Source organism: Chlamydomonas reinhardtii, chromosome 16, assembly GCF_000002595.2.
Source record: "Chlamydomonas reinhardtii strain CC-503 cw92 mt+ chromosome 16, whole genome shotgun sequence".
Taxonomy (NCBI): Eukaryota; Viridiplantae; Chlorophyta; class Chlorophyceae; order Chlamydomonadales; family Chlamydomonadaceae; genus Chlamydomonas; species Chlamydomonas reinhardtii.
The window spans coordinates 4,611,594-4,635,718 of record NC_057019.1 but is presented as its reverse complement, the minus strand read 5'-3'; the positions used below and the strand labels follow the sequence as shown (position 1 = coordinate 4,635,718).

Here is a 24,125-nt window from a genome sequence, read left to right as displayed (position 1 = left end):
TTGCGTGTTTTCTCTTGCGCTCGCTGTCCTGCATAGATACACTCGCGACATTTACCTTACTGACTCTGTCGTTGCCATTCCTTCTTCCACAGCGAGTGCCACGAGTCTGAAGGCGACTTGTTAATTAGAGAGGGACGCTGACGCTTTCCAGGCACTATGATCTTGTCAATCTAGCTGAGTGTATTGGAAGTGGCTGAGGGTGGCTGAGGGGTGATGGCGCGCCTGCAGGTAGGTGAAGGGATGATGCTACACGTAGGTTCGATTCTATGCTCTCGGTACCTGTTATGCTTTTAATTAGCCTGCAATCACGTCCTGACTGGGAGGGCCTTCACGCCGGGCTTGTCGCAGGCGCACAACTCGTTCCGCGATGTGCAGCGGGACTTGTTCGTGCTCCCGTTACTGCTTGTGACAATCCATCTTCACGCAAGCAAGCTTTTGGAGGCGGAGCTATGTGTCTCACAGACTCGGCGGCAGGGTCCAAATGAATACTGCGACAGTGGAGCAGACTTCTTCGCAAAAGCTGAATATTTAGCCAATAACTATGTCCAGCTATGGTCATTGAGTGGAGAGGCCTACATCGTAAGTGTCTAACCGCGTGCTCCTGTGCGGCCTCTGTGTGCCCCCCGGCCCCCGAAGATAGTATTTTACGTGTAAGGGGACGTTTGGGCCACAGAAACCGCTAGTGGGAAAAAGGTGTTTTCAGTGCATGGGCACGAAACCGGAAATGGCCTGTTTCGGTCTGGCTCCTTGTCCACACAGGTGGCCGCAGCGTTGATGCTAATAGCTTGGATCGCAGCGGCGCTTGCGGCGGTCTGGAGCGACCGGATGCGAGCCGCTTACAACGGATGGCTGCGGACATGGTTCGCTGTATGCACGAAGTGAGCGCCTGCAACGGGGTGCCTGTGTCTGCGTGCAAGGTTGGCAATAGCCAATTAGACGGGGTTCGGGTTGGGTGTCCATCAGGAGTGGGCTACTTAGGAGCTAAAGACCGCCAGACGTGCCACAGCAACGAAGAGACCCATGCCCGTGCCTGCCGGTACAGAACCTGTGTCGTGCCCTTCTGTGTCTTCATGCCACGCAGGCTGGTTGCCAAGCTGGTGACCATAGCCTACCTGGCCTTCTGGCGGGACCTGCCCCCGTCCTCGTACTGCACCTGGTGAGCCGTGGCAGTGACATGGCGGGACCGGGAAAGCGGGACTGCGGAACGGGACCAGTGCAGGATGGGCGCCGCCAAGGCGCCGCCTGTTGCAGCAGCCTCCGCTGCCGCGCGGAGGGGGTTGGGGGACACGCGCCCGCGGGCGCTGCGGTAGCAGTTGTAGCTGCGCTGTTACCCCAGCTTCCCAGCGTCCTCCTCTGCCGCTGCCTTGACCTCCACCTCGTCCTGCTGCTGCCGTCACCACCCACTACCCCGCGCCGCCCCGCCTCCCCCGCCTGCCCTCGCCCCCCCGCTCAGGTACCTGCCTCTAGACGGGGCCATGGTGATTTGGCAGGCCTACATGACGCCGGTGAGAGGAGGGAGGGCGCGCCAGGGCCGCGTGCATGGCAGCAGCTGCGAGTCAGGGTGACCGGCAGGGGCTTAAAAGCGAAGCCTGCCTCCCGGGCGGCGGCGGCGTTACGCTCCGCTACCGTGTATCACATATGATGGGTTCCTACAGCACTCTGTACCGGCGGCAGTATCAACTGGTGGCTCGTGCCGTGTGCAACGTCTTGATGTGGGTCTGTGCAGGTGGGCGGCATGGGCCAGGTGGTGCTCGCGGCGACCAACGCCGCCTGCACCTTCGTCATCTGCTTCTTGCTGTCCGACCGCTGGCCCTTCCAGCACCTCAGCACCGGCACCCTGCTGGCAACCAACCTGCTATTGGCATACGCGTCTGTGCTGCTGGCGCAGAGGTGGGCGGGGCACGGCTGGGTTCGGAGGCAGGCTGTGGGGCAGGAGGGCAGAGCGAGGAAGCGGGATGCGCGAGCATGGGAGGAGGCAGGGGTGGGAGGAGCGGTATGTGGGAGCCGCGTTGTTCTGTTCTGGACAGCAACTTGCGGCGGCTGGATGGCATGAGGCTGCACACAGGTCTCTGTTTCACACCGGTAACTTTTATAAGCCCGATGCTGCGAGGCGTTGTAACTGTGTACTCCGCTTGTGCACGCCGCAGGCTTGAGGCGGCTGAGAAGCTGGAGCAGGCCGCGGCGGCATCCGCTCATCCGCCGTCGCCAGCGGGTGGCTCGGGTGCCGCAGCTCCTGTAGAGCCGTCGTCGTCGGGTGCCTGTCCTCCCGGAGGCAGCGCAGCAGCGGGGGACGGCGGCAGCAGCAGCGCAGGCGGTGCGGGGTCAGCACAGGTGCCGGCGCTGACTGGCGCTGCCGCTGGTACAGGCCAGCCCTACCGACATCATGAGGCGGGGCCGAGTGGCAGCGCTGGTGGCGCCTACACTCACGGCGCTAGCAGCGCAGCGGGTGGCAGCATCGGCAGAGACGAAGGGCCCACAGCAGTCGCCCAAAGGAATCAGCCCGGGGCAACTGTACGTGAGCACCGGTCCTCTGCTGTCGTAGTTGCGTCGGCTGATGAAATCACACCTTCGCCCGTGTCTTCTGATTCGACCACGGTGTCTGCAGACTCCGCATCCGCTGCGCCCGCTCTGCCGGCCACCGCGGCAGCAGCAGCTGCAACGCCGCCGCCTGCCGCCCACGTCGGTGATACCCCTCTCATGGCTGAGGCTCTTGTGCGGTGCGGCGACTCGCCATTCAGTTCAGGTAACAGCTGCGTCATGGAAGCATCACTATGCTTGGGCATGGCAGCTAGCCCTGGCGCCGGCTCCCGCTTCGGCACCACCGGCAGCAGTGCCTTCAGCGCTGCCGCGGCCTGCGGCGGCGCCCTCGGCGACAGCGCAAGCATGGCCATCGGCAGTTGCGGCTTAAGCAGCGCTGCCACAGATGCGATCGGGGACGCGCCGGCGGCGCTGGACACGCCGCCGGCACCTGTTTGTGCGCGCGCGTCGTCGTCACCGTTGGCGCCGACGCCGCAGCCTGCGCAGACGTGGCAGGCGTGTGCCGTTGTGGACGCTGCTGCAACCTCACCTGCAGCGCGCGAGCAAGCCGTTGCGCAGGTGGGGCAGGGCGCTGGGGGCGGCGCCGGCGGCGGCGGGCTGCTCGCCGGCGTTGCCTCCATTGCGGCAGCGGCCGCCCGGGCAACCTGCGTCGTGATGGACACGCGGCGGCGCTCAGCCAGCTGCGCCACCGCCCGCGTGCAGCCGGTCAGCACGGGCGGCATGATCATCGCAGCACTGCACGCGCAGGCCTCTGCGTCGGCGTCCGTGTCCGCGTCGGCCTCGGCATCAGGCAACCTGGCCGCCGCCGCGGCGGCTGCATGCGCTAGCGGCGCGGCACGTCTGGGCGTGCCCGCATCGACCGGCGGCGACAGCGACCTGTGCTCGCCGACGCCGGGGCTCACGACGCAGAGCATGTGCCGCACCATGAGCCGCGGGCTGAGCCGTGGGCTGGAGGCGCCCTCCTTCTCAACCACCAGCGTCAGCAGCTGCTGCGGCTTCGCACCCTCCTCGCTGCGTGCCGCCTCCGCCCTGACGAGCATCATGAGCGAGGCCACCAGCGCGGGCGTGGGCTTGGGCCCGGGCTCGCACCCCATCAGCGGCGCATCTGTGGCCGGGTCCAACGCCGGCGGCGGCTGTAACAGTGCTGCCGGCGGCAGCGGCTGTGCCCGGCTGCATGGCGCCATGTGCTCAGCGGACACAGCCCACCTGGCTAGCAGCAGCGGAATGGTGCCGAGCGCGGCCGCGGCGCCAGCAACAGGCACGGCCGGCGTGAGCACCACGGACACGGGCCTTGCGGTGCTGCCGGTCGTGGCTGCGCCGCTGCTGGCAGCTGTTCCGCCCACAGCCACCAGCGCGTTGCCCAGCCCTGCTGCGCATGCCGTCTACACAGCCCGCGTGTCGGGTGATGCCGTTGGCTGCGCCGAGGGTGCCGCGTGTCACGCCGCTGGGGATGCGCTTGCCCTCGCCATGCCCTCAGCTGCTGCGGCGACAGTGCTGCCGGCCGCGCCGTCACCTAACACTGGGCTCACGGCTGGCAGCAGTGACGCCGGCGTCGGCAGCGGCGGCGTCAGCACGTGCCCCAGCGCGAGCACCGCCGACGGCGGCTCGTCGTCGCATGCGCAGCACGGTGCGGAGGCGTCTGGCCCCAGCAGCCAAGCCGGCAGCTCGACCACCGCCTCCGCCACCATGACCCTGCGGCTCTGCTCCTATCGCTCCTCAAATGCGAACCCCAACAGCCACACGTTTGACCGCGAGCCGGCGTCGGCGGGCCCTGACCTGTCGTCCTTGTCCGTCAGTGCCGGCGGGCGCGGTGCGTCACCCGCCGCCGCCCAAGCCGCTGAGGCCGGTGTTGCCGCGGCCGCGGCCGTGCCTGCGGCTTCGCCTGCCCTAGCGGCTGCCACGAGTGATACGGCCGCGACGGTGCCGGGCAGGCCTAGCCGCCGGGCTGTTCAGGCGCCCACGGAGGCAGAGGCGCTGCGCTGCTGCTGCTGCGCTGCGTGCTGCTGCCCTGCCGGCGCCTGCGGCTGCGGCCCTTCCGCCGACGTCTGCCGCATCACCCAGGTCCTGCCGGACCACGCCGCGGCCGCCGCCCGCGCCCGCGCCACGTCCACCGCCTCCACCTCCATTGAGAGCGTGCGGCAGCTGAGCGCCGCCGGCGACGCCACCGGGAGCACCGGTGGCCTGCCGCCGGCTGCAGTCCTCCTCATGGCTTCAGACAACGGCTTAATCAGCGGCGCCACCAGCGGCGCCGGGGGCTTCAGCGAGGGCGCTATCGCGGCCGCCATGGGAGGTGCGGGCTTCTTGGGTGCCGAGCCGGCCAGTGCCGAGCAGCTGGTGGCGTTGGAACGTGCGGCGCGGCAGGCGCTGTCCGCGGACCAGCTCAGCAGCCTGACCGGCGGGCGCAGCCCCGCGGCCACGATGCAGGCGCTCGTGACAAACGCGGCCGCGGCGATGGCGGCCGCGGGCTCAGCGGCCGCTGAGGAAGAGGACTATGGACCGGCGTCGCTGCACGGGCCCGGCCCGTGCAGCTGTGGGTGTGATCGCTCGGCCGCGGCCTCGGTCGTGGCACCCGTGGCAGCAGTCGCAGCGGAGGCCAGGGCTGCGGCGGTGGTGCAGGGGCCCCCGTCTTGTGGGGTTGAGGCCCCCGCGGCGCCGTCGCCCCAGGAGGCCGAAGCGCGGGTGGTGGCGGCCAAGCAGGACGCAGACCCCCAGGCCGCCGCAAAACCGCAGGGCGAGAATGGTGAAGGGGGCAAGATGGAGGAGGAAAAGGAGGACGCTCCCGCACCTGCTGAGGGCGCTACCGCCGCGGCGCCGCTGCAGGTTTTGACGTCACCCACCGCCTCCTCTGATGGTCGGCCCTCAGCTGGCAGCGGCTACGGCCTCGCGCACTTGCCGTCACAGCACCAGCTGCTGCCGCCGCCGCCGCAACAGCAGCAGGGCGTGGCGCCGGGCATGTTTGCGCTGGCCCGTGCTCTAGCCGCGCGCGGCGGCGCTGGCGCGGTGTATGAAAGCCCCGCGCTTGTCCACCTGCGCTGCAGTGTGAAGGTGAGCTAGGGGAGATAGTGTAGGCACCGTTGGTGCTGAGCCGTGTAGGGCAATGCATGGCCGTTCTGCCGCATGCGCCCCTTGTGTGCGGGATGCTTTACGCACGTTCCCCTGCACCCCGCAACAACCGCCCGATATTTAGATTGGCCTCGCCTTGTGCTTATCACAGGTCAACGGCCTCACGCCGGCGGACTTGCCGTCCAACCTGGCCGGCCGCGTTGGCTCCTACCTTGCCAGCGGCGCCGCGGCGGCGGGCGGCGGCGCCGCGCCCCTGGCGGCGGTGGGCGTGTACGTGCGGGAGGGCTGTGTGGAGATTGTGGCGGACGTGCTCATTCCCGCCAGCAGCGCCGCCAACGCCGAGGCCATGGTCGCCGTGCTGGCAGCCTCCATGCGCGGCAGCGGTGGCGGCGCCGACGCTGCGGCCGGAGGCGGCGCCGCAGCTGCCGATGGCGCAGCCGGAGGGCTGCCGCTGCCGCTGCCGGCGCCGCCGCGGGCGGGCCAGCAGCCGCGGCAGCGCCGCAGCTCGCAGCACGCCGCGGCGGCGGCCATGCTTGACCTGCTGGAGCGCCGCCTGCTGCCGGAGCTCACTGGCGGCGCCGGCGGCGGAGGCGGGGGCCTGACGCTGCCCGACGGTGACCACGTCATCGCGCTGCAGGCGGCCGCTGGCGCCGGTGCCCCCAACGCCGCCAGCGCCGGCCTCTCGCTGTCGGTGCGCGCCGGCGGCGCGCCCGGCGCGCAGCAGAGCGTGCTGCAGGCGCCGCTGCGGCCGCCCACAGCGGCGGCAGCCGAACACAACAGCACGCCGCCGCTCGCAATTACCTGCGTCAGCCCCTGCTGCATCTCGCTGGTGCAGTCAGGCGCCGACGACACGCGCGACTGCCGCGCCGCGGCCGTGACGCTGCTGGTGACGCTTGGCGGCCCCGCGGTCGCCGCCGCCGCGGCCTCGGCTGGCACCGACGAGGCGGGGCTGCCGCGGCTGCTGGTGCGGCACGGCGGCCGCTGCCTGCCGGTCAGCGTCCGCCGAGCGCCGTCGCTGTTTCCAGGGTGCCTCACGCTGGCGGTGACGCTGCCGCTGACGGGCGTGCGGCCCGGCTGCTTGTTCCTGGAGGCAGCGCCGCCAGCGGCCGCTGCGACCGATGTCGCCGGCGCTGTGGGTCCTGACTCACTGTCGCTGCCGTGGCCGGTGCTTGTGGCGGGTGACGCGCGGGTGGCGGCGGAGGTGATGAGCCTGCAGGCGCAGCTCGTGGCGGCGGCGCCGCTGCGCGCGCTGGCGGCGGAGATGGCGGCCGTGCGGCCCGGCGGCGCGCAGCAGCAGCCCAACGTGGATGGCGGTACGCTGGCGATGCTGTTGGATCTGGGCATGTGGTTTGAGGCGGTGTCGGCGCCGGAGGCGGCTATGCAGGCCGCAGCCGCAGCGGCGGCGGCCGTGGCAGCCGCTACCGGCCACGCCGCGCACAGGGGCCTGAGCCCGCCGCGCAGCCACGGCCGCAGCGCCGCTGAGGCGTCCGCACAGCTGTTGCCCACGTTGCCGGCTCCTGCCGCCGGCTCCTCGGCAACAGCATCAGCAGCACAGCAACCCGCAGCTACAGCCGCAGCGGCGATTGCGCCGCAGTGGGTGGCTGCAGACCCCATGGAGATTGACGGCGGCGCGGGCGCCGGCGGGAATGACAGTGAGGATGGCGGCAGCGGCTGGGCCTCATCTGAGGAGGAGGAGGAGCCGGGGGCAGGTGCCAACCAGGCCGCCGCCAACTCCGGCGCGTCCAGTGCCGCAGCCGCAGCAGCCGCCGCGGCCGCTCCTGCTGTCCAACAGGCCTCTGACCTGGACCACGACGTTCCGGAGCCGCCCGCGCCAGCGCCTGCGCCTGCCGGCGGCGGCGCGGCCCTGCAGGCTGTGGCATCGCCTCTGCCGGTCGCAGTGCAATTCGGGTCAGGCGCGGTCATCTCTACGGAAGACATCGCCGACGACGTCGGCGCCCACGTTGACGACGACGGCCACGACGGCGGGGCGGAGGCGCAGATGGCGCTGCTGCGCGCTCGGCCAACGGCGCCGCCGCCAGCGCACTTGTCTGCCCTGGCGCCGCCGCAGCCGCCCGAGCTCCTGGCCGGCAGCCTGGACTGCGGCGACGAGTACGAGGAGCTGTGCCGGCGCAGCGCGGCGCTGCAGTCGGCCGCAGCCGGGCTGGGGCTGCGCCTGCTGCGCTTCGCCATCAGCCGCGGCTGGCCCGCCGCCTCCACGCTGCTGCTCAAGGGCCTGATGGTGCACTGCCGCCTCTCCTTCGCCGACGTGGTTGCGCTGTTCCCGGCCTCCGGCAGCCTGCCGGCGGCGGCCGCAGCGGCGGCGGTGGCGGCGCCGGGCCTGCCGCTGCTGCACGCGGCCGTGACGTCGGGCAAGCTGAGCATGGTGCGCGCGGTGGCGGCCTGGGGGCAGCGCTACGGCGCGCCGCTGCGCTGGGACGAGCCGGCGGCGGCGGCTGGCGGGCTGACGCCGCTGCACCTGGCGGCGGTGCTGGAAGACCAGTGAGTGGCGTGGCGCCGGTGTGTTGGCTGTCGCGGGGGAGATCATTTGGATTATGTATTTTATCCTAGAGTATCCTGCGTGCGCGCAACGACACAGCGCAGTCCCGCGGTTGAAGTGCTTTTCGTACTTTGTCTGTGGGGTTTATGTGCTCGTATGGTGCACTGCATCCACGTGCGTTGTTTGTGCTGCTCACGCTGGTCGAGGGGTCCCGTGCCGTGTTACGCATGCAAGGCGCGCCTGGCACTGCGCGTCTACATTCCTACACTGTTTACTGTCCTAAACCTCCTACTTTGTTCCGCAGTGGTCGGCTTGCGGGCTCCCTTCTTGGCCTGTTCCCGGAGGCGGAGGCGGTGTGGGGCGTGGCACGGGACGCCGACGGCCACACCCCTCAGGACTATGCCTACATGCGGGCATTCAACTACGGTGCAGCCGCAGCCGCCGCCAGCAATGGCGCCGACTCCGCTGCCGCGTCAGGATCCGCCGGCGCCGCTTCCGCCAGCAGCTGGCCTCGCGCCGATGCCACAACTGCGGCGATCAGCTCTGTGCCGCTGCCCGTCGGCAGTGGTGGCGGAGGTGGCGGCGGCGGCTCGGCCCTGGCGCCTCTGCTTGCGGCTTCCAATGCCATCTCGGGTCCATCGGCGCCGACGCAGACACTGGCCATGGCGCCGGCGCTGCAGCCACTCGGCGCGGCCGTAAGTCCCATGCACCTCGCCGGCGGTGCACGCTGGCAGCAGCTGCTGCCGGCACAGCAGCAGCAACAGCAACAGCAGCAGCAGCCGGCTCAGCAGCAGGCGCCGGCGCAACAGCCGACAGAATTGGATGCCGTGAGCGGAGGCACGCCACGCGCGATCCGCGGCGCGGTGGCGGCGGCGGTGGCGGCCGCCGGCGGCCGCGGCGCCAGCGGTGCTGGCTTCCACACCGTGCAGTACTACCGAGACTTCGATGGGTGCGTGGCCGGTTGTTTGTCAAAGTGGGCCCGGTCTGACCCTAGCTGCCCTGCTGCCTAGCTGCTTTCTTGCGATAGGTTGCTTGTGTCTCAACGGGTGCGTTGCCCTTGCAACCGGCTGCATCTTACAGAGGCTCGGAGGACTGCGGCAGCATGTCTGCGGGGCCGGAGTCGCTGTGGTCGCACAGCACCAACGCCACGCAGCACACGCAGCAGTACAGCATGCAGGTGAGGGGGGTGCGGAGCACATGAGCGTCACGCAAGTGCTGGCAGCAGTCCCTCGCTAGCTAGCCAACCCGGTTCCGTTTGCTTGCACGCTTTGCTCGCGGCTGCTTGCCGTGTGTTCGCAGCCCTGGGCAAATGCTGCGTGCCTTTATGACCCTCCTCCCTGCCTCCCCGCCGCATCATATCCACAGGCGCACCCGCAGCTTCTGGTGGGAGACATGCTCATGCTGTCAGTGGGCGGCGGCGGCGGCACGGCCACCGGCAGCAACGGCGCGACGGTGGCGGCAGGCTACTCCCAGCCCAACATCCCCTCGCTCCAGGCAGTCCCGGAGCTGCCGCCGCTGCACCAACACAACCACACCAGCGGCGGCCGGCCCAACATCGCCGACGCCGCCGCCGTGGCCGGTACGGCCGCCAGTGCTGTCGAACGCTACTGCCAGCAGCACCATCAGGGCCAGCCGCACCAGCAGCATCAGCAGCATCATGTCCAACGCGCCTCGGGCTTCGCCGCGCAGCCGCCAAACGGCAGCGCTGCCAACGCTGACGCCACATCCAGTTCCACAGGCACTGGCACTGGCCCCACCGCCACCACGACGACCTGCGCCGCGGCGGCTCAGGCCGTGCTCACGCTGGTCGACCTGCCCGACGGTGCCACAATGCTGCCGCCCCTACCCGAGCTAGGACCCAGCTCTTTCACCTCCGTCACACTGGAGCCCTCAGTCTCGGGGGCGGCGCCGCACGGCCCCGGCGCCGTGCGCGTGACGGGCGCGGCGACGCGGCAGCTGCAGCAGCTGCTACTGTGCACGCGCAACGGCGGCGGCGGCGAGCTGAGTGAGACGCTGTCGTTGGGCCTTGGCGGCAGCGCCTTGCTTGGGCCCGGCGGCGGCGCTTGCTCTCAGCTACCGGTGGTTGCGGAAGGCGGGTCGGGCGCGTGCGTCCCCACCAGCAGCACCAATCTTGCGCACCTGCCACCGTCGCTGCTGGCAATGGCGCCGGCTGCGGCGCAAGCGCAGGCGCAGCAGCCACAGTATCAGCTGCAGCCGGGAGACGCTGGTGGCGGTGGTGTGGAGGGGCTGGAGGGCGGCGACCGCGCAGGAGTTCGGCCGGCATCGTCTGTGGGAATGGCGGCGCTGGCAGGCGCGCGGCAGGTACGCAGCGCCGGCCGCCGGCACTCGCAGCCGCACCAGCAGCAGCTGTTACAGATGGCGGCGCACATGCAGAACCAAAGCCTCCGCCGCCAACAACAGCAACAGCAGCAGCCTGCGGCATCGGCGGCAGCGGCTCGGCTTGCTGACCACACGCCGGGACAGGTCCCGCCGCTGCGGCGGCGGCAGCCGCCCGGCCGGCGCGGCAGCGCCTCCGCTGTTGCTAGTGGCCACGGCGGCGTCAGTGTCAGTCGCGGTGCTTCTGCCCCACAGCACAGCACGGCCGGGCTCATGCCGCTGGTGACGGTTGCATCCGGCGCCGCCACCGCACCTGGCAGCACCAACGCATCTGGCAGCGGCAGCGCCGGCGGCTTTGAGGCCGCCGCTGCAGTGGCCGCATCCGAGCGAACGGTGCGCTTCGCGCCCTCTGTGACGGCGTCAGCTTGCGGCGCAAGCGAGTCCATCTCTACTTTCAACCCCAGCACCAGCACCGCCTGCAGCCCCTACCAAACCCTAGCCCCGTCGGTTGACGCGTCCGGGGGCGGCGACGGCGGCCAGCTCCAGCCGCTGCGGCCCCCAAGCGCCATGGTGACGGCGGCAGTCGCAGCCGCGCTTTCCGCCCTTGCTACTGGTGCCGCCGCTGCCGGCGCAAGCGGTGCTCAGAACGCAGCGGCCGTCTCCGTGCGTGTAGGCGCGCCGGCAGCGCGGCTGTCCGGCGGCTCTTCAGACGGTCGGTTTTCCGCCAACTGCCGTCGCAATGCATACGCCGCTGACTACGCACCGCTGTCCGGCGTGGCGCGCGAGGGCAGCGGAAGGGCCCAGATGGCCGCCGCCGCGGCCCCTGCCACGGCGGCGGCGGCAGTGGCGGCGCAAGCCGTTGCGGTGACTGCGCCGGCAAAGCTGCCGCCGTCACTGACGGCAGCGCCCGCCGCCGCTGGTACGGCGCCTGGGAGCGTGGGGCATTCGGCTGAGGCGCTCCCGACTGCCGCCGATGCCGTGGGAGCTGGCGAGCGGCCCGCGTCAGCGGTTGGCCAGTCATCGCTGCGAGCCCTGAGTGTCGGCACGGCCGCGGCCGCCGCGGCGCTGGCTTCCAGCGCTGCGGCGGCGCTCCCCCTGCAGAAGGGCGCTTTTGAGTGGCCTTCGGTCGCGGCCGGTGGCAAGCCGGGAGCGGGTTCGCCGACGGCGGACGACCGCGCGGTGCCGCTTGCCGTGCCGGCTCAGGAAGCGGAGGCCGAGGCATCGGTTGCAGTGGGCGCGAGCGCGGACGAGGGGCAGGCGTGGGTTGCGGTGGAGCGTGCTCCGGAGGCAGTCGCCGACGCCCATGTGGCGGAGCCCAGCAGCGATCAGGTTGCCCTGGCTTTGGAGCGAGAGGAGCATGTGGGCCTGTGTTGCGAGATCGAGGTCAATAAGTTTGAGGAGGTCGCTGGGCCGGAACCGGGGCGTCTAGGGGTGGCAGCAAAGGCGATGGCCGATTGCAGCGTGGCCGCAGCGTCGCAGACAGTCTCCCTGCCGCTGCCGGTGAAGTGGTTGTTCGCGTTGGCAGTACTGCTTGTCGCGCTACTGCTGCGCCTGCTACTAGGAGCAGTGACGATAGGCGTTTGAAGTGGCGCTGTCTCAGCTTTCAACAAGACTGCAATCGAGTTCAACACATGTGTGCTTTTTAGAACCTTTCAGTCCATTCTTTTACACTGTACGTGAGGTCTGCTACTGGTACTGTGCAGCTTGCACTAGGAGATTATCAAAGAGCTGACGAGTGCATGCGCTACCTAGCAGCACTCGGATGTGGAAGGTGTGGCCGTACGGCTGGGTTGGTTTCCGCTGCATTTCCTGGTGGAGGGCCGGCGGGTGGCCATTGTGGGCGGCGGCTGGGCGGGTGTTGGAAGAATTGTGTGCGCAGCAAGCTGACGCACTGTTGCCTTATTGCGTTGAGGGAGCGAACATACGTGGTGTGCCTGGTAGCGGCATAACACTACCACAGGAGGTCTGTTCACAAATGGTGGTAGCCTTGCAACGGCATGCCAGTTCATATGATGGGAGTCGTAACGAAGTGCAGGCGTCACTTGAAGCATTGCATTACGAGCTGATGGCGCGGTCTGTACGATTGTGGCGGGGTTACGCAGCCGCACGCCATCCGTGAGCGCCGCCCGTGAGCGGCGCCGGGACATCATGTGCCGTCCGTGAGAGACTGCAATTGCCAATCAGTGCGGGTGGTAGCCATGCGGACAACAACAACTCATCGCGGCCTGTTGTATTCATTGAAATTTTGGCCGCGGCGGGTTGGTGCACGTGGCACTGAGTGAATTCTTGTAAACAGAGGCATGGGTGGGGCTCGTGTCTGCTACAAAACGGGAGGCGTAACTGCAAGGGCGGTAGTGCGTGTGCGCCCTCATGTCGTGCGGAACCATTACGCAACCAGGCGCTACACTCGATGCTGTAAAGGTTACTGATGACCGTTGAACAATATTAGCAGCGATGACTCAGATGCGGCATGGAAGCAGCGGCCTACGAAGGCATACCCCATTGAGCGGAATTGTTGTTTGTGGATGCCGTCACTAGGCTGGGTGCTGCCGTGCTGGCAGCATTAAGGGGCTGCGTGCGGCGCACGGGGAGCAAACGCCGCATGCGTGTGGATGGCTGTCAGAATCGGGAGTTGCTTGACGCAGCCTACGCAAGGGCCCTCGAGCACAGTGCAGCAGTGGTACTGTTGTGCAGTTCGCGGCAGTTCCGAACAGCACCCCATGTAGGGGCAGGCGTGCACACCGCACAGCGGTCAGCCTGCTCACAGCTCAGCTCTTGTGCCCTGAACGGCTCCAGGTACTAGGTTCTGAACTTGGGGCGCGTATCTCAGGCCGTTGCCGTGTTGCGGCCCACCGTGGGGCGCTGCAGCCGGCTACCACCACCTCAGAGACCAGGCTCAGTCCTCGGCTCTGACCACACGGTACCAACGCCTACAACAAGGAGGTGGCTGCCTTAGGGAGGCAGGAAAAGGGCTGATACGCCTACAAAAACCGAGACACGGCTCCCATAGATCGTAACCCCTCGCTACGCAGCACGTGCCCGGTCCCATCGCACCCGCGCCAGTCCATCACTCCGTCGAGTGCTGCCATCTAACACAGTGAGGCGGCTTGCGAAGGTGGTCCGTTACCGGTTCCTCCTTAATCACCGTGTGCTAAATAAGCCGCTCACCCCGGCGGGCAAGCCGTTTGCGCGCCTGCTGAAAGCCATGACTGAATTGCCCGCGGTGACTCTTGTGGCGCCGCCCGAGCCGGGCGCGTGGGTGAGTCATGTGCCGTTGTGGGCTAACCCGGCGCTGTGTGAGGACGGCCGCACGTGGGAAGTGGCGTTCGCGGATTTGTTCGCTCTGCCGGGACTGGCGTGTGTGGGCCAGCTGGTTGCAGCGCATGACGGCCTGAACGAACTGCGGCGGGCATTGACACGCCCTTGGGCGGAGGGCTCCCGGTTTGGTGAAGCGTGTGCGGATATGTATGTGACTGCTGTGTGGCGGCGGGTGCTGCACTGGAGCACGCGGGCGCGCCTGCCGTCGCCCCTGCCGGGGCCGGCGTCGCCTCAAGAGGCGGCCGACCGGTTTGCGGCGGCGGTGGCCCTTCTCCCCGCTGGCTGGGCTGCCGCCGCGCGTGCCGCCCAGCTGGCTCGGGGGCTTGCCGCCGCGCTGCCGCTCCCGGCGGCCGACATCGTGAGTGCTACGGCGGAGTCGGTGCAACAGGTTGTGCGGGGGGTTGGCTGGTTGCAGTGCGGGGGGCCGCCCATCCTGCTCACTGCCTACACGGTGCAGGTGGGGACCGTGCTCCAAATGGCTCCGCAGTTAGCCGCCCTGAAGGCTAAGCATTTGCAGTATGTGTGCGATGCGGGTGTGTCGGGGGTGGGGGCTGCCCTGGCGGCGGGGGCTTTCGTGTGCACCTTGGCCCGCTTGTGGTCGCTGAAATGGGAGAATCATCATAAGGAAGCGCTGTAGCGTGTGGCCGCCAACGCTTGCTGGGCGTTCCCACGGCATGCTAGCGAGCGGGCGCGCGGCGTTGCTGTTGACCCGTGTTGGGCGTGTGGGGTTGACATGCAGGATGGGGACCGGCGTCACTGGTTTTGGGACTGCACTGTGGCGCTGTCCCTGCGGGAAAACATGGGGATGGCTATGGGTTTCCTGCCGGAGGAGGCTCTACGTGCCTTCTCTCGTGAGGAGTTGTGGTTGGTGCGCCCGCCTGCGGGGCTTGCGCCACCTGTGTGGGATGTGGTGTGTCTCGCTGCTATGTCTGCCCTGGACTTTGGTCGGCAGCGTATGGTTATGGCCGGGCTGGCGGCGCGAGCGAAGCTGCCGTCGGCCCGGGTGCTGAGCATTGGACTTGCCGTCGTAGCTGACTTCTGGGGTCGGCTCCAGACGTTTGTGACTTTGGGTATCAGGCCGAAGGGTTGGGACACTGTGCCGTCTGCGCATCCTTTCATCTCTCGGGCTGTTGGTGATGGCATGGTTTTGCGCTTGCCGTATGACGCTGATTCCCCGCCTCCCTCGCCGTGAGAGGTTGTGCGTGGTTGGTGGCTTTGTGTGTGGGCAGGTTGCACGCGTGGGCGACCGTTCTAGTACCTGGACGCTTGCGCCCTGGTTAGTGCGTGCGCTGTGCGTGTGTCCTGCGGCCTAGACGTTTCCCGGCACTTCTGTGCCTAGGCTTGTGACGTTGAGGCACAGCGGTGGGGCTCTGGCTGGTTGAGGCTTGGCTAGGACTCACTGTGCGCGGAGTCACACGGACTTTGCCCGCGGGAGGGTTTGCAGCAAAGTCGGGGTTGGTGGAGTCATGTTGGGCCCCGATAGCATGTGATGGCTCGGCGTCTTCGGGTGCTGGGACTGTCCCCTCTGTAACATCCGCATTCTTAACAAATCACATTCATTGCCACCAGCGCGTTGCAAATTGTTTGCCATCTTCTGGGGTCTGGGAATTAGCTGCACCCTGCGGGACTTCACCAACCTGCCTTAACACTGTCCCATCACACACACATTCATTGCCACCAGCGCATTGTCACCACTCAAATCGCCACCATACCCAAAGCCACCAAGCGACGACGACCGCGACGCCGCCACCGCCACCGCTGCCATCACTGTAATGCCACAGCACCGCCGGACTTCACCTGGTGGCGCCGTAAGACAGCAGCACGGCCCCAACCTCCCGCGCGCCCGCCTGTCGTGCGATACGCAACGCCGTCTCGCCCGCGTAGGGCTGCCCCGTGGCGCGGTCGGGATCAGCGCCTGCCTTAAGCAGCGCCTCCGCACCTGCGCAATAGCATTTGGGGACCCAAGCAGGGCGGCGTCCAGAAATAAGTCAGACGCTCTGCCTCACATGCAACTCACCAGGCATCCGGCGTGTCCTTGCGCGTTTCTGCTCCCCCGCCACCCGCCACCCGCCGACCAAACTCTGCCTAACCTTCCCTCATAACCCAGACCCAACCTGCTTGTACCCCAGCCCCGCACGAGCTGCCAGCCAAACCACCACAAGCACGCTGCAGCCCCTTGCTTGGGCCTTTTCACGTGCTCACCGATCGGCAAATTATTGGAGGCCATGCGGTGGAGGGGCGTGTAGCCGTACGTGTCCAGAGCCTCGATGTCAGCCCCCGCCTCAATCAGCAACGACGTGCTCTGTGCGCGACCGGCAAAGGGCGGCGGGGCGGGTCAAGGCAAAGCCACCGCATCCGTTCCGTGCTAGCCTTTGAGGTAAGCTATCAGGGCTACGCCCACATCGCTTGCTGTCCCCAACATCGTTACCTTCTACCACACATCGATAACGCCAAAAACTTACCAGCTGGCCTCGCCTGCTCATGCCGCACTGCACACGGAGTAATGGCGACGTCGTACAGGGCGCAAACGAAGGGCCACAATGTCAGCGCGTTCGCCCGAGAGCGTGCAAAGAGCGCGCGCCGCTACTTCAACTTGCTACCCGAATATCCTCCAGAAACCGCTGTCGAGGACCAGCTAGCACAACCCCGTGCCGCACAATGCTGCCCCGCCGCAACCCGCACTGTTAAGTGCCGCGTAAAGTGCCAGCCCCCGCACGCACCGTGTGCAGCGGGCGAGCGCCGCCTGTCATGACCTCATTGGGGTCAGCCCCGGCCTCCAGGAGCGCCTTCACCGCTTCAGGCCCCTTGTGGATGGCGTTGGCCATCGCCGTGTAACCGCCGCCGGCTGCGACACGAGGAGACAGCATGTCACTCGAGGCACTGAGGCAGCGGCCGTGGCGGCGGCAGCTGGGGATTGACGACGCGGAGCGGACTAGGCAGGCTGCCCCATGCAAGGTTCAGTTCGTCAGGAAAAGCAACAATGATCGCGGCAGGCAGATGGGCAGTGCCTGTGGATGGCGATAGCTGCTCGGGGCGAGCTAGCAAGCAGCGCTGCCGAGCAAGGTCACTCCGGCGGGGCCAGGACAGGTTACCCTGGGGCCGTGCGCACCGTACACTGGCCCGTGGGCTGTACGCACCGTACACTGGCCCGGGGGCCTTGTTGTGGTTTTGGTACTGCTTGCCCCACACGACATTCCCCTGCTCGTCACGCTTGACCTTGCCGCTATAGATGCCGGGCCTGCAGCGTCGAGGCAGCTCACAGGTGAAACACCTGAACACGATACTATGAATACGGTACTACAGGCAAAGGACTCCCGACAGGGGACCATGCCATACGCTGGGTAAACAACAAAGGCGTGCAGGCGGGCCAAACCGGCGCCTGAGCCCAGGCTCCAGGGCGCCATGCATGCGCGACCGCCCAGTGTACTCGAGCGTGCGCTTACCCCACGGTATCGGCAACCTGCAATACACGAATCAGCGCGCGTGATCGAAGGTTGTTACAGAGGTCGGGACGCAGTGGTTTTACTTGCCTAGGAACAACAACGTCAAGCCGCTTCTCTCCGCGACTACGCGTTTCCTGCACTCCGATGGGTGTGGCTGCCAACACGTCCACACTGCCACGCGCGTGCGAGCCCCTCTCCTCCTCCCACTCCCCCACCCTAGGGATACTTTCCAACTTTTATATCGCCAAAACGCACCGGATCAAAGCCCTCTGGGTCTTGGGCGCCCCCCATCGCGCGGGTGACGGTGACGGTGATGAGCAGCAGTGGTACGTGTATGGCGAGCAAGCCGCACGTGCTGTTACGGCGCCTGCTGCTCGTGAGTTTATAACCAAGCGGTGCGGTGTTCAGAGGTAGCACTCTTGATGGGATATCGCCAACCCGAGAGGCCCTTGAGAATCGCGTCACAATTTGTGGCCAGCTAAGGGACATTGAGCAAAGGCGTATGCGTGTTCCCTGCTCAAGGTACAATCAATTTGCAGCATACATATTACGGATGCAGAGAGCGAAAATGCACACCATTGCGGGCACACCACTCGTGCCCAACCGGTGCCGGACGGCCATGCAAGCGGAGCTGGCTTGCCCGACGTGGGCGCGGAGCTGGCGTCCCGTGATCCCTATTTGATGGTTCGCCGTCGAGTAGCTAGTTATGTCATACTTTGTCATATTATACATCCTCACCCTACTGCGGCACAGCACTGCCCCGAATGCCCCGCCCTGACCGGGCCACGGTCTGGGCCGCCAAGTGGGCCGCGTCTGGGTATGGGCTCCTAGGCTGAGGCAGGGTAGTATGGGCTGAGGCAGGGCAATCTTGAGGCAGGCTATACCCACACATGCGCTATACCGCGGGGAGAGATACAACCTCACATCTTGTACCGGAAAGGCGGACAGGACTGCTCTTCCATGGTCCAGGCCCGAGTCCCCTCATGGAGAAACCACCCCCCCACACATTGCGGCGATACTGTACGAGGAAGCTTTCCGGGTCTGGTACTCTGGTGGGTTTCTCAGTTTCGCTTCAATTTGCTATGCCCGAAGTTGCTGGGCTTCAGGTTGTGGGAGGTCTGGTAGAACATGTGGAGTGGTGGAGCCAAGTGTGTCCCTGGCAGCACTCCATGGTCTCTGCACACATGATTACAAGCTCAGCACCAGCCCATCATTTATTCCATCCATACACGTGTGGCGTCGCACGTTGTCTGAGTGGTGCTACCGCCTGGCCAAGCGCCCGGAGCGTCAACACATTGCACTATTGCCTCGCCTACCGGGAGGATCGCATCCCCACACACGAATGCGGTGTGTATGCCTGCAGCTTTCGCCTGGCCGGGCGCCCGGAGCGTGAGGAATGCGCGTCAGCAAACATCCAACCAGCCAGCAACTTGTCGGTACAGCTACTCCAGCGTTCGACCAGCCGCGCGCTCATGCACTGCCGTCGCAAACTGTTTTCTATGTCCTGGAGTCTGAGAATCAGCTGCACCCTCCGGGACCTTACCGACCTGCCTTAACCCTGTCCCATCGCACACCCACACACAAATGACTACTGTGCAGTGCCGAACTTCACGGCGTTTTCTCTATTCCACTGCCGCACTTCCACGTAGCGATGCATGTCAATCTCCGCACCCAACAACTTCCTGACTGAATAATGCAGTGCATTCACTCGGGGCCGCCGCATCATCATCTTGCCCTCAACACGGATACGAGTATTGCCCTGCCACACCTGCGGTGTCGCGGCCAAAATAAGCAGGTGACTCCAAACACGCCTAATGCATTACGGTTGATGCCAATGTCAAACAACAAACGTCATCGTAATTACTCTTTAACGTCGACGCGTTGGCGCCCGCCTCTTGATTGCAGCGGGTCCACGGTGATGATCAGCTGACGTCCACTCTCTCGGCTACCAACCACCATTGGGGGTCAGTTCCTTCGTTCACTGCGTGCAGCCATGCCGCAACAGGCGTAGCATGCCCTATAACAGAAACAACTCAACAAGTAATGCCGCCACCGCACATGCATCATGCTGCGGAGGGGAAGCGCCCGCCCTCACACTCCTGCGGCCCGTAGCGCACCACCGGCATCGGGCCGAGCACCGGCACCACCACCTGTGCCCGGCCCACGCCGCCCGCGGAGCCGCCGGCGCTGCCGGACGGCGCCTGGCCGCTGCTGCACGACAGCGAGCCCACAGAAGAGGAGGCGCCGCCTGCACCCGAGGCGACGGCCGAGGCGCGGAACAGCTCGATGGTCTGTCGCAGGCTGGGCCCCACGCGGCGGCAGTCCTTCACCTTGAGCTCCTCCAGGCGCGGCAGGCTGGCGGCCAGGTGCGCCGCGCCGTGCTCCGTCACGCCGTCGCCTGCAGCGCGGATCAATCAAGACACACGGCATCGCGTTACAGCCAGTCCGCATGTTACATGTTGCGCACATTTCACCGGCAACGTGTGGGCACGGGTATGGACACTGCCGCGCGCACGCCCGCTCCCGGCCGAACTCACCAAGCGCGTACAGCTTGAGGCGGCGCAGCTGCGACACCGCGATCAGCGTGTGCAGCCCCATGTCCGACACCATGCCCAGCGAGCGCAGCTTGAGCTCGGCCAGGCAGGGCAGGCGCGCCAGAGCGGAGGCCAGGTCCGCCAGGTTGCCGTCCATGAAGCCGGGCAGGTCCTTGATGCGCAGAATGACCAGTGACGTCAGGCTTAGGATGACCTGCGAGTGCACGAGTGGAGCAGAGCAGGCAGGGGATATGAACGTCAAGTGCTGGCAGGGTGCAAGGCGCAGCGAGAAGGCCCCGCAAGTTGCGGGTTGCCGTGTTGAAGCACCAATCAGCCGGGCAACACACCTCGGAGTGGAAGCCCAGAATGCTCGCGCCCGCCGGCAGCGGCTGTTGCTGCAGCAGCAGCTGCGCCTGCTGCGGCGGCGCCAGCTGCTGCGGCGCCAGCGGCAGAGCCTGCAGCATCGGATAGAGCTGCGGCACGGCGGTGTGCGACACGATCAGCTTCTGGAGCCCCGTCTGCGCGCCCAGGGCCCGCAGGTTGGCGTGCGAGGCGCAGGCCGACAGCTTGAGGCGGCGAAGGCCGGGCTGCGGCAGCAGCAGCGCCAGCGGCGGCGGCGACGAGCTGAGGCTGCTGGGGCCGTACAGGCGCAGCGTGTCCAGGCGGCGCAGAACCTGCAGAGGCGCCGGCGCGGCCGGCAACGCGGCAGCCCCGCCGGCGGGGCTGGCCGCCGGCCGCGGCGCGGGCTGCGGCTGCCGCGGCGACTGCTGCGGGAACCGCTGGGGGCCGGCGTTGGGGGCCGGGTGGGAGGCGCCGCCGGGCCCGGCGGTCGCCACCGGCAGTCGCGCCAGTTGCTGCTGAGGAGCCTGCTGGATGCGCACGCTGAACGCGGCGGCGCCGTGGCTGCGCGCCGACGAGTGCTGCGGCCGGGACGTCACCTCGTCGCCGTACGACTGCGCGCTGCTCTCCTCCGTCTCGTCCTCATCGCCTGCGACGACAGAACGTGGACCGGCGTCAGCGCTGCTGTGACTCCGTCACCATAACACACTTGGCTACTCATGCCGACTGATTCGCCGACCCGGTGCCCCTTCCCCACCTGCCTTGTTGCCCGGCTCCCATTCCCCAGGCCGCGCCCCCCCTCTCTCACCCATGGTGCTGGACAGGTCCATGTCCTCCACCTCGCCGTCCAGCTCCTCCACGCCCTCGCCGGCGCCGCCCATGTCCAGGTCGTCGGCCTGCAGCGAGTCCAGGCCCGCCATGGCCAGGTAGCGCAGCGCCGGCAGCGCCGCCAGCCGCGACAGCAGCTCGCCGTCCAGCTGCAGCTCCTCGCCAAACAGCTCGAGCTGCTCCAGCCGCTGCAGCTGCGTCAGGCGCGCCAGGCCTGTGGCGGCAGAGAAGGGGGCGGCAACGGGCGAGGGGGTGGGGGTGGTGCGGGATGTGGGGTGGAGACAGAATAGCCTGCATCTTCACTCTACCTACGGCGCCCCGAGAGCAGAGGAGGACAGGCGCCGGTCTCACCTTTGGTGGTGGGGCAGCTCTCCTCCGGTGCATCCTCGTCCTGGATGGCCAGACGCCGCAGCGTGGTGATGCCGGTGATGATGCGCAGCATGTCGTCGTTCACGCAGCACTCGTACAGCCGCAGCTCCGTGAGCTTACGCTGGTGCTTGGCTAGGGCGCTCATGACCCGCTCGCCGGCGCCCGATTCGCCCCAGTAAGCGTAGTGCAGGATGAGCTTCGACAGGTTTGGTAGCCGTGGGAGGCTGAGCACCATGTCGGCCGTGGTGTCGCGGATGTAAGACAGCTTGAGCACCCGCAGGTTCCGCATGTTCCCCAGCATAAGCTGCACCAGCGGGCGCCTCAGCGGCTGTGCAGACGAGTTAGTCGCAAGCCGCAACTCCTCGAGCGCGGTCATGCGGGCAATCGCAGCAGCCTCCGTCTCCAGCAGCGCGGTTTTGTCGACGCTGACGGACTTGACGGGTGCACCGCTGCATACCGCAGCCAGAATCGACTCGGTGAAGTCGAAAGTGGCCGGGCTGGAGCGGCTCCCGCTTGCATTGTAGTGCTGATACCTGGACTCAGACTGCTGCCCATATCCGCCCGTGGAATTTTGTTGCTGGTGTAGCTGCTGGGCGGCGATTCGGTTCTCGTTCCAGGTGAGTCTCGCCAGCTGCGAGCTCTGCTGGTCGGGCTGAGTGAGTAGCGCCAGCGTCGCCTGCTTGCCCTCCGCCGGACTGCCAAGAGTGAAGTCCAGAGACGACAGCCGTGGGAAACGCTTCAATAGCTGGGAGCTGCCAAGCGCGTGCAGCACTGCGGTCCCGCACAGCGACACGCGGGTTGTGCTCCGGTTTGCCATGTTCCTTAAAGGTGCGGAGACGCCCCGGAGTGAAACGCGGTCAGCTGGAGCAAGGTAGGGTAGCACGCAGCTGAACACATCCTCCACCCGCTCGCCGGCGCGGCCAGAGCCACCCTGCGGGCCTCCCTGAATGGGCTCAACCCGGCAGGCGCCAGGCGCCCCTCCATATTCCTCCATATCTTCTGGTCTGCAGCTATCAAAGTGGCGCGAGGATGCTCTTGGTGACTGAGCTACGTCGCAGGAGACAGTGGCCTCCTTCCTAACTCTTTGTTAAGGTGCGCATATCTGCTACGGAGAGTAATACACTTGCTGTGTTCCGAGTACATGAATAAATGCACTACAAGAAGCACCCTTGACAAGTCATGAAGCCGGCTGCCCAGCAGCCCGACCAGTCAGTCACAGTTCACAGAGGCGCGTGAAATAGTCTTGATAACTTCATTCCATCATGCTTTAATAAATGACGGCCAAGTATTAATATTCTCAATTCCGAGCGAGTCCGGTGTGGGCGGGCATGGCCCATCCCAACCGGAGGCACGACTACGAACACCGGGCCGTGTGCCGGCACGGGCCCGCCCTCCCCCCCTCCCCCCCTCCCCTTCTCGCCTTGGGTGCGGCGAGGTGAGTGTCCGGCTGAGGTCCCGGACATTGTTGAGGGAGCCCCCACCTTGTGTCGCCCTGTAGTGACCGAGATGGTCGATGTACCGTATCTCTTGTCACTGAAGCAGAATTTGCATCGACATGCAGGCAGGCCGACGAGGTGGTAGCGTCAGGGCCACAGCGCATTCGAGGGCTGTGATTGTGGAGGTGCGTGCGGGACTCGATTGAAGTCGTTTCCTGACTTGCTTACCTGTGAGTGTGAGAGATGCCAAGCTTTAGCACCGCATGGTTTTTGTAGGGCTCAAAGGGTGTGTGGTTGCAGAGGGACGGTACGACTCTGCCGTGCTCCATCACAGAGGCGTAAGAGGACAACGGCGGATATGTAGTTGAAAGTTGAAAGGTGAGTGTGAACCGGTCGGACGGACTTACTGTGATGGCTAGCTGACGGAACTGGGCCCCTACGAACCTCCTGCTTACGAACTGGTTCCTCCCTCCCTCTGCAGAAGCACGGACCGCACCACCACCACCACCGCGTCCACCACCACCGTGCAGGAGGGTAGAACTGGGAGTTTCCAGCTTAAAAGCTGTCACAATCGAGAAGCTAGGCGACAGAGGGAGGGGCCCTAGGGATGACACGCCCCCTCCACCAGGACCTTGAAGTTAGCGGAGCGATCTCCAATGAAGGCTACGGTAATTTGGGTGCAATTGACCCGCTCGGGAGGGGTAGCGGGCCTCATTGCGGGTGGGCCCGGGGCTAATCTGGGTCCGCCGGCTTACCCGGGTCCACCTGGGTCCACCGCCGGCTAATCCTGACCCCCCCCTCGCCTACTAATCCCGGGTCCCCAGCTAATCCTGGGTGGCCCACCGGCTAATCCAGGTTGGCGGGCGATCCAGCGGGCTTCGCCTCAAGCCCAACCAAGCTTTACAGCCGTTGCGTTAAAGTTAGCCCACGGCTAAACGACCGACGACCGGGGTTGGATGAGAGTGGCCAAAACGGCAAAACCGCGAGTGTCATCCCTCCGGGGTGTGCAAGTGTGGGTGCGGTTCGATGGAAATTGCCCCGGTGATGGCGCACGTCAGGGCCCATAGAACCGTAGTGGGCGCTGTGTCCCCGCATGGATGCCAGAGGCGCCCTTTCCCCGCCACGCCCCGTGTGCGCGCCACTCGAATTGCTGGTTGGGGCCCCGCTGGATGAGCCCCTGGTGGAATGCGCCCGTCCGTACTCCATGGTATCCAACTATCCATCCCTTGATCCCTGCACATACTTCTCTAGGTGGCTTGTGCGCTCACGACATCCACATGCACCAATCTTGCGGCAGAATGGGCGCGTACCGTAGGTGGTATGCCACATGGTCATTTTGGCGGGTAACCCCCGGGTTTCCAACTCCAGACTTGGTGCAGTGTGAGTTTAGCCCTAGCGCAGCGTTGTCTCTTTTGAGCAGGAG

The 24,125-nt window shown here is 66.5% G+C and overlaps 4 protein-coding genes across 4 annotated transcripts; 2 read left to right on the top strand and 2 right to left on the bottom strand.

The window, feature by feature from the left end:
• The first annotated feature begins 59 nt into the window (after nucleotides 1-59).
• On the top strand, nucleotides 60-12,866 carry CHLRE_16g687600v5 (uncharacterized protein). Its single transcript, XM_043071610.1, has 11 exons — nucleotides 60-228; nucleotides 349-579; nucleotides 760-878; nucleotides 1,082-1,156; nucleotides 1,454-1,505; nucleotides 1,727-1,890; nucleotides 2,148-5,583; nucleotides 5,753-8,100; nucleotides 8,403-9,047; nucleotides 9,179-9,275; nucleotides 9,464-12,866. Exons 1-11 carry the CDS (start codon nucleotides 214-216, stop codon nucleotides 12,017-12,019), a joined length of 9,738 nt encoding a protein of 3,245 aa, XP_042915899.1. The 5' UTR covers nucleotides 60-213; the 3' UTR covers nucleotides 12,020-12,866.
• Nucleotides 12,867-13,589: 723 nt separating this feature from the next.
• Nucleotides 13,590-15,285, top strand: CHLRE_16g687652v5 (uncharacterized protein). The gene is made up of 2 exons (XM_043071615.1): nucleotides 13,590-14,111; nucleotides 14,211-15,285. The coding sequence occupies exons 1-2, from the start codon at nucleotides 13,641-13,643 to the stop codon at nucleotides 14,388-14,390; spliced, it is 651 nt and encodes a 216-aa protein (XP_042915898.1). The 5' UTR covers nucleotides 13,590-13,640; the 3' UTR covers nucleotides 14,391-15,285.
• Nucleotides 15,286-15,287: 2 nt separating this feature from the next.
• CHLRE_16g687650v5 (uncharacterized protein) lies at nucleotides 15,288-17,879 on the bottom strand. Its single transcript, XM_043071614.1, has 7 exons — nucleotides 17,452-17,879; nucleotides 17,197-17,213; nucleotides 16,891-16,991; nucleotides 16,474-16,598; nucleotides 16,216-16,242; nucleotides 15,956-16,055; nucleotides 15,288-15,692 (listed from the first exon to the last, which is right to left on the bottom strand). Exons 1-7 carry the CDS (start codon nucleotides 17,485-17,487, stop codon nucleotides 15,547-15,549), a joined length of 552 nt encoding a protein of 183 aa, XP_042915897.1. The 5' UTR covers nucleotides 17,488-17,879; the 3' UTR covers nucleotides 15,288-15,546.
• Nucleotides 17,880-18,372: 493 nt separating this feature from the next.
• CHLRE_16g687700v5 (uncharacterized protein) lies at nucleotides 18,373-22,519 on the bottom strand. The gene is made up of 5 exons (XM_001692056.2): nucleotides 21,249-22,519; nucleotides 20,878-21,111; nucleotides 20,078-20,718; nucleotides 19,734-19,944; nucleotides 18,373-19,594 (listed from the first exon to the last, which is right to left on the bottom strand). The coding sequence occupies exons 1-5, from the start codon at nucleotides 22,258-22,260 to the stop codon at nucleotides 19,260-19,262; spliced, it is 2,433 nt and encodes an 810-aa protein (XP_001692108.2). The 5' UTR covers nucleotides 22,261-22,519; the 3' UTR covers nucleotides 18,373-19,259.
• Between the last annotated feature and the right edge of the window lie 1,606 nt (nucleotides 22,520-24,125).